Source organism: Aquarana catesbeiana, linkage group LG10, assembly GCF_042186555.1.
Source record: "Aquarana catesbeiana isolate 2022-GZ linkage group LG10, ASM4218655v1, whole genome shotgun sequence".
Taxonomy (NCBI): Eukaryota; Metazoa; Chordata; class Amphibia; order Anura; family Ranidae; genus Aquarana; species Aquarana catesbeiana.
The window spans coordinates 824,839-843,404 of NC_133333.1; the positions used below are offsets into that span (position 1 = coordinate 824,839).

The 18,566-nt window shown below is 45.0% G+C and overlaps 1 protein-coding gene across 1 annotated transcript in view; it reads left to right on the forward strand.

The window, feature by feature from the left end:
- The first annotated feature begins 315 nt into the window (after positions 1-315).
- The window catches only part of EPHA8 (EPH receptor A8), a 158,759-nt gene continuing 140,508 nt past the window's right edge, over positions 316-18,566 (forward strand). The window contains exon 1 of the mRNA XM_073601410.1: positions 316-476. Coding sequence (XP_073457511.1) covers positions 395-476 — 82 coding nt within the window. The 5' untranslated portion in view covers positions 316-394. The remainder of the gene's footprint in view (positions 477-18,566) is intronic.

Consider the following 18,566-nt stretch of genomic DNA (forward strand, 5'->3'; position numbering starts at 1 on the left):
AGGGTGATGAAGGGGTTAATGGAGGCTAGTATGGTTGTAGAGGGTGATGAAGGGGTTAATGGAGGCTGGTATGGTCACAAAGGCGCTGAGTAATGTGGGGCGCTCAGTAAAGGGTTAAGTGAGGCCGGGTGGTCTGGGCCTCCTTTGGCCTCCACTATTAGAGGTGAGAAGTGCCTCTATGGTGTGTTGCCCGGTGAATGTGCGCTGGAGGGGGGGGATGAAGGTGGAGGAGATTCACTCTCCATTGGCTGACACTATTTGACAGGCACCTCCCCCTCCTCCTGGAGGCCGCCTGCTATGTGAATGTGAGAAAATGGGTTTAAAGTGGAGAAGGATTTGGTGGTGTTTGTATCGTGGTGATAGAGCGAGCGTCCGAGCTGAGCGATCGCTTCCAATGGCACACACTGCCTCCGCTGCCTGTATACTGTGTATCGGCTTCTCTGTGGTGTCCTGTGTGCCCACCACCGGAAACCAAGGTAAGGCACCACTTTTTACCAACCTACTCCCAATTCCTCACAAGAGATTGTACCGAGGGTCTTCTATCCACTATAGATTGTACAGAGGATCTTCTATCCCCTATAGATCGTACCAAGGGTCTTCTATCCACTATAGATCGTACCGAGGGTCTTCTATCCACTATAGTTTGTACCGGGGGTCTTCTATCCACTATGGATTGTACCGAGGGTCTTCTATCCCCTGTAGATCGTACCTAGGGTCTTCAATCCACTATAGATTGTACTGAGGGTCTTTTATCCCCTGTAGATTGTACCGAGGCTCTTCTATCCACTATAGATTGTACTGAGGGTCTTGTATCCCCTGTAGATTGTACCAAGGATCTTCTATCCCCTATAGATTGTACTGAGGATCTTCTATCCCCTATAGATTGTACTGAGGGTCTTCTATCCCCTGTAGATTGTACTGAGGGTCTTCTATTCCCAATGGATTGTTCCGAGGGTCTTCTATCCCCTATAGATTGTACAGAGGGTCCACGTTCTCCAATAGATTGTACCGAGGGTCTACATTCTCCATTAGATTGTATCGAGGGTCTTCCATCCCCTATAGATTATACCGAGGGTCTACTATTCCCTATATATTGTACCGAAGGTCTATGTTCTCCAATAGATTGTACCGAGGGTCTACCTTCTCCATTAGATTGTACCAAGGGTTTAATATCCCCTATAGATTGTACCAAGGGTCCTTGTTCTGCTATAGATTGTACCGAGGGTCTATATTCTCCAATAGATTGTACTGAGAGTCTTCTATCCCCTATAGAATGTACAGAGGGTCTTCTATCCCCAATGGATTGTACCAAGGGTCTTCCATCCCCAATATATTGTACCAAGGGTCTACTATCCCCTATAGTTTGTACCGAGAGTCTACTATCCCCTATAGAATTTACAGAGGGTCTACGTTCTCCAATAGATTGCACCGAGGGTCTACGTTCTCCAGTAGATTGTACCGGGGGTTTACTATCCCCTATAGATTGTACCGAGGGTCTACGTTCTCCAATAGATTGTACCGAGGGTCTACGTTCTCCAATAGATTGTACCAAGAGTCTTCTATCCCCTATAGATTATACAAAGGGTCTATGTTCTCCAATAGATTGTACCAATGGTCTACTTTCCCTTATAGATTGTACCGAGGGTCTGCTATCCCATATAGATTGTACCGAGGGTCTTCTATCCCCAATAGATTGTACTGGGGATCTTCTATCCTCAATATATTGTACCGAGGGTCTACTATCCCCTATAGATTGTACCGAGGATCCACTATCCCCTATAGATTGTACAGAGAGTCTACATTCTCCAATAGATTGTACTGAGGGTCTTCTATCCCCTATAGATTATACAGAGGGTCTGCATTCTCCAATAGATTGTACCGAGGGTCTACTATCCCCTATAGATTTTACAGAGGGTCTACGTTCACCAATAGATTGTACAGAGGGTCTACGTTCTCCAATAGATTGTACCAAGGGTCTACGTTCTACAATAGATTGTACCAAGTTTTTACTATCCCCTATAGATTGTACAGAGGGTCTACGTGCTGCAATAGATTGTACCGAGGGTCTACATTCTCCTATAGATTGTATCAGGGTCTACTATCCCCTATAGATTGTACCAGGGGTCTACTATCCCCTATAGATTGTACAGAGGGTTTACTATCCCCTATAGATTGTACTGAGGGTCTACGTTCTCCAATAGATTGTCCCGAGTCTACTATCACCTATAGATTGTACAGAGGGTCTACCTTCTCCAATAGATTGTACCAAGAGTCTACTATCCCCTATAGATTGTAAAGAGGGTCTACGTTCTCCAATAAATTGTAGGGGTCTACTATTCCCTCTAGATTGTACCTAGGGTTCTCCCCTAGATTGTACAGTGGGTTTTCCAATAGATTGTACAGAGGATCTACAATCTCCTCTAGATTGTGCCGAGTCTACTATCCCCTCTACATTGAACAGAGGGTCTACATTCTCCAATAGATTGTACGGGTCCACGTTCTCCAATAGATTGTCCCAAGTCTATGTTCTCCTCTAGATTGTACCAAGTCTGCGTTCTTCTCTAGATTGTGCCAAGTCTGCGTCCTTCTCTAGATTCTACCAAGAGTCCACATTCTCCAATAGATTGTACCAAGTCTATGTTCTCCTCTAGATTGTGCCAAGTCTGCATTCTTCTCTAGATTGTACCAAGAGTCCACGTTCTCCAATAGATTGTACCAAGTTTATGTTCTCCTCTAGATTGTACCAAGTCTGCATTCTTCTCTAGATTGTACCAAGAGTCCACGTTCTCCAATAAATTGTAAAAAGTTTATGTTCTTCTCTAGATTGTACCGAGTCTACTATCCTCTCTAGATTGTAGAGGGTCTCCATTCTCCAATATATTGTATGGGTCTACGTTCTCCAAAAAATTGTATGGGTCTACTATCCCCTTTAGATTGTATCAACGGTTCTCTAGATTGTACAGAGGGTTCTCTAATAGATTGTGCGGGTCTACAATCACTAGGTTGTACAGAGGGTCTACATTCTTTAATAGGTTGTAGGGGTCAATGTTCTCTAGATTGTACAGAGGGTTCTCAAATAGATTGTACATCTCTAACAGATTGTACAGAGGGTCCACATTCTCCTCTAGATTGTACCAAGTCTACTATTCCCTCTAGATTTTACAGAGGCTCTACGTTCTTCAATACATTGTTCTCCAATAGATTGTACAGAGGGTCCACATTCTCCTCTAGATTGTGCCAAGTCTACCTTCTCCAATAGATTGTACAGGGGGTTTACATTCTTTAGATTGTACCATGTTTATGTTCTCCACTAGATTGTATGTTCTCCTCTAGATTGTACTGATTTTGCATTTTCCACCAGACTTACCTACTCCTCTAGAATTTACTAAGTCTATGTTCTCTATTAGATTATATCGAGCCAACGTTCTCCAGTAGATTGCACCAAGCCTACATTCTTCACTAGATTGCACTACTTACTTGCTCCAGATTACTTTCTCCTTTATATAGTACAGAGTTTATGTTCCTCTACTGTATTGGGAGTCTAGGTTCCCCAGACTATATCGGGAGATTCTACATTCCCTAGAATGTATCGGGAGATTCTATGTTCTCTAGATTTTATCAGGAGACTCTACGTTGTCTAGGTTGTATCGGGAGTCTACGTTGGCTAGATTGTATAGGGAGTCTATGTTCTCTAGATTGTATTGGGAGTCTACATTTTCTAGGTTGTATTGGGAGTCTACGTTATCTAGCTTGTATGGGGAGTCTACGTAGTCTAGATTGTATGGGGAGTCTATGTTTTCTAGATTGTATGGGGAGTCTACTTTGTCTAGATTGTATGGGGAATCTACGTTGTCTAGATTGTATGGGAAGTCTTCGTTGTCTAGACTGTATGGGGAATCTACTTTGTTTAGATTGTATGGGGAGTCTATGTTGTCTAGATTGTATCGGGAGTCTAGGTTGTCTAGATTGTTGAGTTGAGTTGAGTGGCATCTTGATATAGCATGCTCATTTACCCCGTAGGATCCCAACGCGCTTGGCAGAGTCCCTGGAAAAAAACCCAGAGACTAGGAGGAGACAGAATCAGGTGGAAGAGAGATAGAACAAGAGAGGCTATGCAGGAAAGGCTTGTGTGAAGAGCCAAGTCTTCAGTTTCCTGTGAAAGACCAAGATGGTAGGGGCCTTCTGGAGCTCAGCAGGGAGGCTGTTCCACAGCACAGCACCCTGGTGGGAGAAAGCTCGACCACCGTGCCGAATCTTCTTAGGCACAGCGATGTGGAGGAGGTCTCTTCTGCTCAATCTAAGTGATCGTCCCAGAACTCGTTTGTGGAAGCGTGAGCAGGGGTAACTCGGAGCAAGGCTTCTTGTGATTTTAAACATGATACAACCTGCTTTAAACAGGGTACAATGGTAGACCGGCAGCCAGTGCAAGGCACAAAAAACTGGGGTGATATAATCCCTCAAAGGGACACCCATAAGTAGCCTTGCCGCAGCATTCTGTATGAGTTGAATCCTCTGCACTGTCTTTTTTGGCAATCCCAGATATAATGAATTGCAATAGTCTAGGCTGCTGCCTATCGTGACACAGATGACGGTTTTCTTGTCCGGAGGGTCCAAGTATTTAGCTGCCAGTGGCATGCACTGACAACGTTATTTACCTGAGGGACCAGGGTTAAGCCTGAGTCTAAAGACGAATCCCAAGTCACGAACCTGGGAGGCCACCTCCGGAGGAGAACCAAATGAGGAAGGCCAAGGCGGAATAGCAGGAGGAATAGTCAAATCACTGAAGATGATCAACTCAGTTTTTCCACCATTGAGTTTCAAAAAATTGTTGGACATCAATGTATTGATGGCCTCCAAGCAATTGGCAAGGGTGGCATCAGCCGGCTGGTTCCTAGGAATCCTCAGGTAAACCTGGGTGTCGTCCACATGTACATGGTACTGGACGGCGTGGGTCTTTAGAAGGTCGGTAAGAGAGGCCTCATATAGATGTTGAACAGCAGAGGAGACGGGGCAGAACTCTGTGGCACTCCGCAGTCCAAGGCGGTGTTAGAGTAAAAGGAGCCAGTCTTGACTCCCTGAACTCTGCCCTCTAAAAAAGAGGCCACAGGTTCTTGCCCAAGGGACAGGAGTTGGATTTCATCCTACAGGGTGCTACCACATCAAGGGCCACTTCAACCGGGAGTCTAGGTTGTCTAGATTATATCGGGAGTCTAGGTTCTCTAGATTGTATCGGGAGTCTAAGTTGTCTAGATTGTATCGGGGATGTCTAGGTTGTCTAGATTGTATCTGGGATGTCTAGGTTGTCTAGACTGTATTGGGAGTCTAGGTTGTCTAGATGGTATCGGGAGTCTAGATTGTCTACATTGTATCGGGAGTCTAGGTTGTCTAGATTGTATCGGGAGTCTAGGTTGTCTAGATTGTATCAGGAGTCTAGGTTGTCTAGATTGTATCAGGAGTCTAGGTTGTCTGAATTGTATTGGGAGTCTAGGTTCTCTAGATTGTATCGGGAGTCTAGGTTCTCAAGATTGTATCGGGAGTCTAGGTTGTCTAGATTGTATCGGGAGTCTAGGTTGTCTAGATTTTATCGGGAGTCTAGGTTCTCAAGATTGTATCAGGAGTCTTTGTTCCCCTCCATTAGGTCCCCGGAAACTCTCAGGAGGAAGCTCAGTGAGGTCCAGTTTGATCTGGCTGAGGGAGAAGAGTGATAGAAATCTCCCAGATCTCCATCTGGGGTGACACGGAGCGGGGCAGCTCTCCTCATGTGTGGACAAAGACAGGGCAGACCCCAAACGTCATCTCTTTATTAGATGACTTACTTGACCGTGTCGGCTTACACAATTCCCTGCAGTGATGATGAAGGTGGGGTCAGTCTTCAGATTATCGGTATTGAATGTCATGTCCACTCCTTGTGTACCGAGATCTCCAAACATGAGGGCTCCACGTATAGAGGAAGGACATTTCCTCGCTTATAGAAACATTTTCATGAGTTTTTCCCTGAAAAAAAACTGATATGTCCAGGAAATAACGGGGAACCAATCTGTATAGAATGGTTTAGATGGCATTGTACAATCTATGAGGGATGAGGCTGAAGGAGTTCTGTATGGAGAAATGTATAGATGAGAAGAAGATAATTGTCTCTCATTGCTCACATAAATTGTCGTTTCCCATCATCAGAATTTTCTGAAGTCCTTTAAAATTGATCATAGATGAGCACAAAGGGTGGGAATACGTACAGCTGGATCCCCTTCATCCTCTGAGTGTGGGGGGAAGGGTGATGACACCTATAGATGGAGTCCCCTCCATTGGTCTCCATCCTCTGAGTGTGGGGGGAAGGGTGAAGTCCTATAGATGGGGTCACTTTCATCGGTGTCCATTCTCTAAAGTGCGAGGGGAAGGGCGATGACACCTATAGATGGAGTCCCCTCCATAGGTCTCCATCCTCTGAGTGTGGGGGGGAAGGGCGATGACACCTATAGATGGAGTCCCCTCCATTGGTCTCCATCCTCTGAGTGTGGGGGAAGGGTGATGACACCTATAGATGGAGTCCCCTCCATTGGCCTCCATCCTCTAAAGTGTTAGGGGAAGGGTGAAGTCCTATAGATGGGGTCACTTCCATCGGTGTCCATCCTCTAAAGTGCGAGGGGAAGGGTGATGACACCTATAGATGGGGTCCCCTCCATCGGTCTCCATCCTCTGGGTGTTGGGGGAAGGGTGATGACACCTATAGATGGAGTCCCCTCCATCAGTCTCCATCCTCTGAGTGTGAGGGGAAGGGTGATGACACCTATAGATGAGGTGTCCCCTCCATTGATCTCCATCCTCTGAGTATGAGGAGAAGGGTGATGACACCTATAGATGGGGTCCCCACCATCGGTCTCCATCCTCTGGGTGTTGGGGGAAGGGTGATGACACCTATAGATGGAGTCCCCTCCATCAGTCTCCATCCTCTGAGTGTGAGGGGAAGGGTGATGACACCTATAGATGGAGTCTTCCTCATGATGTAGATGAAGAAGGTTGAGTATAGGAAGGTTTATAGATACATTTCATCCAATCATGTATGAGGAATCAGACACAGTGTAACATACATACAGCATGAAGCAGGTAAGTAACTCTCAGAGTACATGTGGGGCCCCTCAGGGTGTGAGAATAAGAGAGATCCGGGAATATTCTGCCACAGAGACTCATCTGATATCTTCATCTTCCGCTTCACAGGACTCTGCCTCCTCCACCGAGCCTCAGTCACGCAACATCCTGTGCAGCACTCTCAGTCACGCTATGTTCCGTGTAGTAGTCTCAGTCACGCTATGTTCCATGTAGTAGTCTCAGTCACGCTATGTTCCATGTAGTAGTCTCAGTCACGCTATGTTCCATGTAGTAGTCTCAGTCATGCTATGTTCCATGTAGTAGTCTCAGTCACGCTATGTTCCATGTAGTAGTCTCAGTCACGCTATGTTCCATGTAGTAGTCTCAGTCACGCTATGTTCCGTGTAGTAGTCTCAGTCACGCTATGTTCCGTGTAGTAGTCTCAGTCACGCTATGTTCCATGTCGTATTCTCTGTCACGCTATGTTCCCTGTAGTATTCTCTGTCACGCTATGTTCCATGTAGTAGTCTCAGTCACGCTATGTTCCATGTAGTAGTCTCAGTCATGCTTTGTTCCGTGTAGTATTCTCAGTCACGCTATGTTCCGTGTAGTAGTGTCAGTCACGCTATGTTCCGTGTAGTAGTCTCAGTCACGCTATGTTCCGTGTAGTAGTCTCAGTCACGCTATGTTCTGTGTAGTAGTCTCAGTCATGCTATGTTCCGTGTAGTAGTCTCAGTCATGCTATGTTCCGTGTAGTAGTCTCAGTCATGCTATGTTCCGTGTAGTATTCTCAGTCATGCTATGTTCTGTGTAGTAGTTTCAGTCACGCTATGTTCTGTGTAGTAGTCTCTGTCATGCTATGTTCCATGTATTATTCTCAGTCATGCTATGTTCTGTGTAGTAGTCTCAGTCATGCTATGTTCCGTGTAGTAGTCTCAGTCACGCTATGTTCCGTGTAGTAGTCTCAGTCACGCTATGTTCCGTGTAGTAGTCTCAGTCACGCTATGTTCCATGTAGTAGTCTCTTTCATACTATGTTCTGTGTAGTAGTTTCAGTCACGCTATGTTCTGTGTAGTAGTCTCTGTCATGCTATGTTCCATGTAGTAGTCTCAGTCACGCTATGTTCTGTGTAGTAGTCTCTGTCATGCTATGTTCCATGTAGTAGTCTCAGTCACGCTATGTTCTGTGTAGTAGTCTCTGTCATACTATGTTCTGTGTAGTAGTCTCAGTCACGCTATGTTCCGTGTAGTAGTCTCTGTCATGCTATGTTCCGTGTAGTAGTCTCAGTCACGCTATGTTCTGTGTAGTAGTCTTTGTCATGCTATGTTCTGTGTAGTATTCTCAGTCACGCTGTGTTCTGTGTAGTAGTCTCAGTCATGCTATGTTCCGTGTAGTATTCTCAGTCACGCTATGTTCTGTGTAGTAGTCTCAGTCATGCTATGTTCCGTGTAGTAGTCTCTGTCATGCTATGTTCTGTGTAGTAGTCTCAGTCACACTATGTTCCGTGTAGTAGTCTCTGTCATGCTATGTTCTGTGTAGTAGTCTCAGTCACGCTGTGTTCCGTGTAGTAGTCTCAGTCATGCTATGTTCCGTGTAGTATTCTCAGTCACGCTATGTTCTGTGTAGTAGTCTCAGTCATGCTATGTTCCGTGTAGTAGTCTCTGTCATGCTATGTTCTGTGTAGTAGTCTCAGTCATGCTATGTTCTGTGTAGTAGTCTCAGTCACGCTATGTTCCATGTAGTAGTCTCAGTCATGCTATGTTCTGTGTAGTAGTCTCAGTCACGCTATGTTCCGTGTAGTAGTCTCAGTCATGCTATATTCTGTGTAGTAGTCTCTGTCATGCTATGTTCTGTGTAGTATTCTCAGTCATGCTATGTTCCATGTAGTAGTCTCTGTCATGCTATGTTCCGTGTAGTAGTCTCAGTCATGCTATGTTCCATGTAGTAGTCTCTGTCATGCTATGTTCTGTGTAGTATTCTCAGTCACGCTGTGTTCTGTGTAGTAGTTTCAGTCACGCTATGTTCCGTGTAGTAGTCTCAGTCATGCTATATTCTGTGTAGTAGTCTCAGTCATGCTATATTCTGTGTAGTAGTCTCAGTCATGCTATGTTCCGTGTAGTAGTCTCAGTCACGCTATGTTCCGTGTAGTAGTCTCTGTCATGCTATGTTCTGTGTAGTAGTCTCAGTCACGCTATGTTCCGTGTAGTAGTCTCAGTCATGCTATATTCTGTGTAGTAGTCTCAGTCATGCTATGTTCCGTGTAGTAGTCTCAGTCACGCTATGTTCCGTGTAGTAGTCTCTGTCATGCTATGTTCTGTGTAGTAGTCTCAGTCATGCTATATTCTGTGTAGTAGTCTCTGTCATGCTATGTTCTGTGTAGTAGTCTCAGTCACGCTGTGTTCCGTGTAGTAGTCTCAGTCACGCTATGTTCCGTGTAGTATTCTCAGTCACGCTATGTTCTGTGTAGTAGTCTCTGTCATGCTATGTTCTGTGTAGTAGTCTCAGTCACGCTATGTTCCGTGTAGTAGTCTCTGTCATGCTATGTTCTGTGTAGTATTCTCAGTCACGCTATGTTCCGTGTAGTAGTCTCTGTCATACTATGTTCTGTGTAGTATTCTCAGTCACGCTGTGTTCCGTGTAGTAGTCTCAGTCACACTATGTTCCGTGTAGTAGTCTCTGTCATGCTATGTTCCGTGTAGTAGTCTCAGTCATGCTATGTTCCGTGTAGTAGTCTCTGTCATGCTATGTTCCGTGTAGTAGTCTCTGTCATGCTATGTTCTGTGTAGTATTCTCAGTCACGCTATGTTCCGTGTAGTAGTCTCTGTCATGCTATGTTCTGTGTAGTAGTCTCAGTCATGCTATATTCTGTGTAGTAGTCTCAGTCACGCTATGTTCCGTGTAGTAGTCTCTGTCATGCTATGTTCTGTGTAGTAGTCTCAGTCATGCTATGTTCTGTGTAGTAGTCTCAGTCATGCTATGTTCCGTGTAGTAGTCTCTGTCATGCTATGTTCTGTGTAGTAGTCTCTGTCATGCTATGTTCCGTGTAGTAGTCTCTGTCATGCTATGTTCTGTGTAGTATTCTCAGTCACGCTATGTTCCGTGTAGTAGTCTCTGTCATGCTATGTTCTGTGTAGTAGTCTCAGTCATGCTATGTTCTGTGTAGTAGTCTCAGTCATGCTATGTTCTGTGTAGTAGTCTCAGTCACGCTATGTTCCGTGTAGTAGTCTCTGTCATGCTATGTTCTGTGTAGTAGTCTCAGTCATGCTATATTCTGTGTAGTAGTCTCAGTCATGCTATGTTCTGTGTAGTAGTCTCTGTCATGCTATGTTCTGTGTAGTATTCTCAGTCACGCTGTGTTCTGTGTAGTAGTTTCAGTCACGCTATGTTCCGTGTAGTAGTCTCAGTCATGCTATGTTCCGTGTAGTAGTCTCTGTCATGCTATGTTCTGTGTAGTATTCTCAGTCACGCTATGTTCTGTGTAGTAGTTTCAGTCACGCTGTGTTCTGTGTAGTAGTTTCAGTCACGCTATGTTCCGTGTAGTAGTCTCAGTCATGCTATGTTCCGTGTAGTATTCTCAGTCACGCTGTGTTCTGTGTAGTAGTTTCAGTCACGCTATGTTCCGTGTAGTAGTCTCAGTCATGCTATGTTCCGTGTAGTAGTCTCTGTCATGCTATGTTCTGTGTAGTATTCTCAGTCACGCTGTGTTCTGTGTAGTAGTTTCAGTCACGCTATGTTCCGTGTAGTAGTCTCAGTCATGCTATGTTCCGTGTAGTAGTCTCTGTCATGCTATGTTCTGTGTAGTATTCTCAGTCACGCTATGTTCTGTGTAGTATTCTCAGTCACGCTATGTTCCGTGTAGTAGTCTCAGTCATGCTATGTTCCGTGTAGTAGTCTCAGTCCTGCTATGTTCCGTGTAGTAGTCTCTGTCATGCTATGTTCCGTGTAGTATTCTCAGTCACGCTATGTTCTGTGTAGTAGCCTCAGTCACGTTTAGTTCTGGTTTAGTATGATCTGGTCTCAGACTTCTGACGTGTCAGCAATGTAGGCTGCAGAGCCCCAAATACTGCATGCCAGCCCCAGAGTCACCTATAGAAGAAGGTTCAAGAAGGGGGGGTCGGGACTTTGAACGAGGCATTGGCTGACAACCAGATAGAATAAATAATAATAAATTGTTTAATATACAAATAAATTCAGGTATAATAGATAATGAATATGTAACTTACCATAATTATACATATAATAATTCCCATTAACACAATTGATCCTCCCGGGTTCCACATGGGCAATATGTAAAAAAAAAAGTATAAAATCAATCATTATCCTGAAAAACCCCAATGGGTATCCAGATGATATCGATAGGGTGACGTCGCATCTAGGAAAGCTCTACGTGTTTCGTGGAACCCTCCACTCATCAGGAGCAATGCGGGGTATGTCTAGTTGCATCTGGAAAATACATAACCAGAAGACTAAGCCATAGGTGGAGGGGAGAAATGGGTTTAATGGAAAAATAACACAAAAAAGAAGGCAAAACCACAATAGATGCACCCCCACCTATAGAAGAAGGTTTCCTAGACACATCACAGACAATGCACAAACTGTACACTGAATCTCATTGGTGGAGAATCATGAACTGAACAGGGCCTGGGGCCCCAGGTACAACTGGTCCAAACTTTGGGGCTCAGAGGAACCCCCTTTTGGCTAGATCACCTCTATAACATGGTCCATTTTCAGCAGTGCCTGAAGGTCAGTCCCGGCCCTCTAATAATGAGAATAATGATAATAATAATGGTGGGTCTCAGGCGGATAGGCTTGGTGGCACTGAGCCCAGTATGTAGGAATTCTCGGGACAGCCAGTGATGGTGGCTCCACTACCTTCTTCCAGGAAGACACAACTCTCTAGATGTCTGATTGCCATTTTTACATGTTTATTGCTGATCCAAAGTAGACACCACAACACCCAAGATGTTCAGCCGTAATGAGCAGATATTTCCACATTGGTGTCCCTGGAGGGGCGGCAAATATCAGAGGAGATATACGGAGGTCAATGTGTGGAATGGTCGATTGTGCACACAATTCCACCTCCACAGTACATACAGTACCATCTGCTCTGAGGATGAGGGAAGGTTCTGGAGATCCTGGTTGGGACACACATGGCACCTTATGTGTTGCCATTGAATGTATTTCCATTAATATAACTCTGGTGCCATGCCAGCAGTAGTGGCCATATACAGTATATATTTCTAGTGATATGTCAGATTGGTGGCCATGAATATATCTCTGGTGACATACCAGTATTAATTACCCTAAATATACCTTCTGGGGCAGCACTGAGTTCAACATTCTAGGGATGCCCCCATCTCCTGGGGCAGCACTGAACTGGATGTTTTAGAGGTGCCCCCCATCTCCTGGGGCAGCATTGAGCTGGATGTTCTAGAGATGCCACCCATCTCCTAGTACAGCACTGAGCTGGAATTTCTAGAGATGCCCCCACCTCCTAGGATAGCACTGAGCTGGACATTCTAGAGATGCCCCCATCTCCTAGTGCAGCACTGAGATGGATGTTCTAGCGATGTCCACATCTCCTGGGGCAGCATTGAGCTGGATGTTATAGGGATGCCACATGTCTTTCTGAGGCAGCTGAGGGTTGAAGTTTCTGGAGATCCTTTCTATGGGACAGCTCAGAGTTGGTGAGTCAGAAGATACCCCTCCCCCCAATTATTTCTCTTGAGTGTATATTGCTGCTCCCCTCTGACCCATTTCCAGCGGCTTAAACTGCGAATACTTCTAATCTGTGAGCAGCGACTCCATGCTGACTATTAATGACTGCGATATCAGAGGATCGGGGAGGGCAGATTACTGCAACGGTTTGATGAGATCTTCTTTCATAATGAGGCCAAACGCCTTCCCAGCACTCCTCCACATATGTCTGGATTTATTCGATACATTACCCGACGTCTTCATCCCTCTGAGGACAACCCTTCACATCCTACATTTCCATCATCCTTCCTTCACATCGTACATTTTCATCATCCTTTCTTCACATCGTACATCTCCATCATCCTTCCTTCACATCGTACATTTCCATCATCCTTCCTTCACATCGTACTTTTCCATCATCCTTCCTTCACATCGTACTTTTCCATCATCCTTCCTTCAAGTCGTACATTTCCATCATCCTTCCTTCACATCGTACATTTTCATCATCCTTCCTTCACATCGTACATTTCCATCATCCTTCCTTCACATCGTACATTTCCATCATCCTTCCTTCACATCGTACATTTTCATCATCCTTTCTTCACATCGTACATCTCCATCATCCTTTCTTCACATCGTACATCTCCATCATCCTTCCTTCACATCGTACATCTCCATCATCCTTCCTTCACATCGTACATTTCCATCATCCTTCCTTCACATCGTACATTTTCATCATCCTTCCTTCACATCGTACATCTCCATCATCCTTCCTTCACATCGTACATTTCCATCATCCTTCCTTCAAGTCGTACTTTTCCATAATCTTTCCTTCACATCGTACTTTTCCATCATCCTTCCTTCACATCGTACATTTCCATCATCCTTCCTTCAAGTCGTACATTTCCATCATCCTTCCTTCACATCGTACATCTCCATCATCCTTCCTTCACATCGTACTTTTCCATCATCCTTCCTTCAAGTCATACATTTCCATCATCCTTCCTTCAAGTCGTACATTTCCATCATCCTTCCTTCACATCGTACATCTCCATCATCCTTCCTTCACATCGTACATTTCCATCATCCTTCCTTCACGTCGTACATTTCCATCATCCTTCCTTCACATCGTACATTTCCATCATCCTTCCTTCACATCGTACATTTTCATCATCTTTCCTTCACATCGTACATTTTCATCATCCTTTCTTCACATCGTACATCTCCATCATCCTTTCTTCACATCGTACATCTCCATCATCCTTCCTTCACATCATACATCTCCATCATCCTTCCTTCACATCGTACATCTCCATCATCCTTCCTTCACATTGTACATTTCCATCATCCTTCCTTCACATCGTACATTTCCATCATCCTTCCTTCACATCGTACATTTTCATCATCTTTCCTTCACATCGTACATTTCCATCATCCTTCCTTCACATCGTATATTTCCATCATCCTTCCTTCACGTCGTACATTTCCATCATGCTTCCTTCACCTCGTACATTTCCATCATCCTTCCTTCACATCGTACATTTTCATCATCCTTCCTTCACATTGTAATTTCCATTATCCTTCCTTCACATTGTACATTTCCATCATCCTTCCTTCACATCGTACATTTCCATCATCCTTCCTTCACGTCGTACATTTCCATCATGCTTCCTTCACCTCGTACATTTCCATCATCCTTCCTTCACATCGTACATTTTCATCATCTTTCCTTGACATCGTACATTTTCATCATCCTTCCTTCACATCGTACATCTCCATCATCCTTCCTTCACATCGTACATCTCCATCATCCTTCCTTCACATCGTACATTTCCATCATCCTTCCTTCACGTTGTACATTTCCATCATCCTTCCTTCACGTCGTACATTTCCATCATCCTTCCTTCACGTCGTACATTTCCATTATCCTACCTTCACATCGTACTTTTCCATCATCCTTCCTTCACGTTGTACATTTCCATCATCCTTCCTTCACGTCGTACATTTCCATCATCCTTCCTTCACATCGTACATTTTCGTCATCTTTCCTTCACATCGTACATTTTCATCATCCTTCCTTCACATTGTCATTTCCATTATTCTACCTTCACATCGTACTTTTCCATCATCCTTCCTTCAAGTCGTACATTTCCATCATACTTCCTTCAAGTCGTACATTTTCATCATCCTTCCTTCAAGTCGTACATTTCCATCATCCTTCCTTCACATCGTACATTTCCATCATCCTTCCTTCACATCGTACATTTCCATCATCCTTCCTTCACATCGTACATTTCCATCATCCTTCCTTCACATCGTACATTTCCATCATCCTTCCTTCACATCGTACATTTCCATCATCCTTCCTTCACGTTGTACATTTCCATCATCCTTCCTTCACATCGTACATTTCCATCATCCTTCCTTCACGTTGTACATTTCCATCATCCTTCCTTCACATCGTACATTTCCATCATCCTTCCTTCACGTTGTACATTTCCATCATCTTTCCTTCACATCGTACATTTTCATCATCCTTTCTTCACATCGTACATTTCCATCATCCTTCCTTCACATCGTACTTTTCCATCATCCTTCCTTCACATCGTACATCTCCATCATCCTTCCTTCACATCGTACATTTCCATCATCCTTCCTTCACATCGTACATTTCCATCATCCTTCCTTCACATCGTACATTTCCATCATCCTTCCTTCACATCGTACATTTCCATCATCCTTCCTTCACATCGTACATTTCCATCATCCTTCCTTCACATCGTACATTTCCATCATCCTTCCTTCACGTCGTACATTTCCATCATCCTTCCTTCACATCGTACATTTCCATCATCCTTCCTTCACGTCGTACATTTCCATCATCCTTCCTTCACATCATACATTTCCATCATCCTTCCTTCACATCGTACATTTCCATCATCCTTCCTTCATGTCGTACATTTCCATCATCCTTCCTTCACATCGTACATTTCCATCATCCTTCCTTCACATCGTACATTTTCATCATCTTTCCTTCACATCGTACATTTCCATCATCCTTCCTTCACATCGTACATTTCCATCATCCTTCCTATATGTAGCAAGGTTTCCGGCCTTGTCCAGTCTAATGCGGACCTCCAAGGCCAAAGATAGCTGACATTCTTCAATATGTAGTGGGTTGTAAAGCATAGTGAGTGCAAAGATGCTGAGAGTCATTGGGCGTCAGACAATTCTTGGATGTAAAAGAGGTTTTATTTCTTTTGACAGTCCTTTTTGTATTTTTGGGGGAAAGTGGGTTAGGGCCAGGATACCCTAAAGTAGTTATAGATTCATTTAGCAGACTCTGAGACTTCAATAGGAGGGCAGCCGTACAGGGAAAGGCCCCAGCAAGGCACCACTTCTGCACATGCAGGAATGGTATCGCCTATGGCAACAGTTCTTTAACAGTTCCTAACTCAAACGTAACAGTTCTTTCAGCTCCACCACAACTGCCTCTTGTAGTTTTTCAACACTGAGCTCCCGGTCTCTCGCTAGACCCTCTGATTCACTGACTCTGAATCCCTTAAGCTCCTCCAAGGTTGGCGGTGGTATCTCCCTCAAGTGTCACCCGTGCTTCCCAACTGGGTCCCTAGCTTGGCACTCCAGATACTTCTCAAGCTTCACCCCTGCTAACCGGCGAGGTCCCTGGCTTGACTCACAAGGCTGCCCTGCAAATGTCTCCTCCGCAGGTTGGGGCCCTGACTTCATCACCGCCCGAAGTTTCCAGATTCTTCACCATGCCCGTTCGGTGAGAATATGGTTCCAGTACATTCTTCAGTCACTGTGGTCCCTGGTAAAGGTGGTTGGTCTTTTTGTGGTGACAGCTTCCCTTCTACCCCCGAGCACTGACAGGTTCTCTGGCCGACAGAACCGTCACTTTCAGTTGGACTGCAAACCATAGTCCCAACCCTGTGCTGCCCTCTTACCTCTGAATAGGCCCTCACACAGTCTAGCAGCCAGATGCCCCCTGGATAGGCCCAATCTCCGGCCTAGCAGCCTGGGGCTTATGACACACGTCTACCCAGACAGCCGTTTAGGTGGCACAGAACACAGATCACCTGACTCCACCCAAATATATAGGTGCTCCCAGCAGGCCAAGGGTTTCAAGAAAACCCCTGCCCATTGGCTGAGATACCCCATATACTCATAACCTAACCTGACCTTGGGTTGCCCTTCTCGTATCTAGTACCACCATCACCCACTGACCTAGTGGTAGAAGAGAGAAGTGCAACAAGGCCAAACTTAGGGGTGCTGTATAAAGCCTGCTGGCATATAGAACAGAAGTGGATTTATATTATTATATATGTAAAGGACAATGCAGCTTCTGATTATCCATCAATCATCCATCATCCATCATTTGGAGGGGCTGTGCCCATAGCTCTCAATCATCCATCATTTGGAGGGGCTGTCCCCATAGCTCTCAATCATCTATCATTTGGAGGGGCTGTCCCCATAGCTCTCAATCATCCATCATTTTGAGGGGCTGTCCCCATAGCTCTCAATCATCCATCATTTGGAGGAGCTGTCCCCATAGCTCTCAATCATCCATCATTTGAAGGGACTTTCCCCATAGCTCTCAATCATCCATCATTTGGTGTGGCTGTCCCCATAGCTCTCAATCATTTATCATTTGGAGGAGCTGTCCCCATAGCTCTCAATCATCCATCATTTGAAGGGACTGTCCCCATAGCTCTCAATCATCCATCATTTGGTGGGACTGTCCCCATAGCTCTCAATCATCCATCATTTGGAGGGACTGTCCCCATAGCTCTCAATCATTCATCATTTGGAGGAGCTGTCCCCATAGCTCTCAATCATCCATCATTTGGAGGGACTGTCCCCATAGCTCTCAATCATCCATCATTTGGAGGGACTGTCCCCATAGCTCTCAATCATCCATCATTTGGAGGGACTGTCCCCATAGCTCTCAATCATCCATCATTTGGAGGGACTGTCCCCATAGCTCTCAATCATCCATCATTTGGAGGGACTGTCCCCATAGCTCTCAATCATCTATCATTTGAAGGGACTGTCCCCATAGCTCTCAATCATCCATCATTTGGAGGGACTGTCCCCATAGCTCTCAATCATCCATCATTGGAGGGACTGTCCCCATAGCTCTCAATCATTCATCATTTGGAGGAGCTGTCCCCATAGCTCTCAATCATCCATCATTTGAAGGGACTGTCCCCATAGCTCTCAATCATCCATCATTTGGAGGGGCTGTCCCCATAGCTCTCAATCATCCATCATCCATCATTTGGAGGGACTGTCCCCAAAGCTCTCAATCATCCACCATCCATCAGTTGGAGGGGCTATCCTCATAGCTCTCAATCATCCATCATCCATGATTTGGAGGGGCTGTTCCCATAGCTCTCAATCATCCATCATCCATCATTTGGATGGTCTATCCCCATAGCTCTCAATCATCCATCATTTTAAGGGGCTGTCCCCATAGCTCTCAATCATCCATCATTTGGAGGGCTGTCCTCATAGCTCTCAATCATCCATCATTTGGAGGGCTGTCCCCATAGCTCTCAATCATCCATCGTTTGGAGGGACTGTCCCCATAGCTCTCAATCATCCATCATTGGATCATCGACAATATGGATGACAACATGGATGGAACCCAAGAGTATCCAGACATGTAGAAGGGAGAGGGGACAATGGAGATCCAGAGGCAAACCAATGGGAGGAGAGAAGAGACCATACGTACAGACCCCAAAGATGGGCAAGAGAAAACGCAC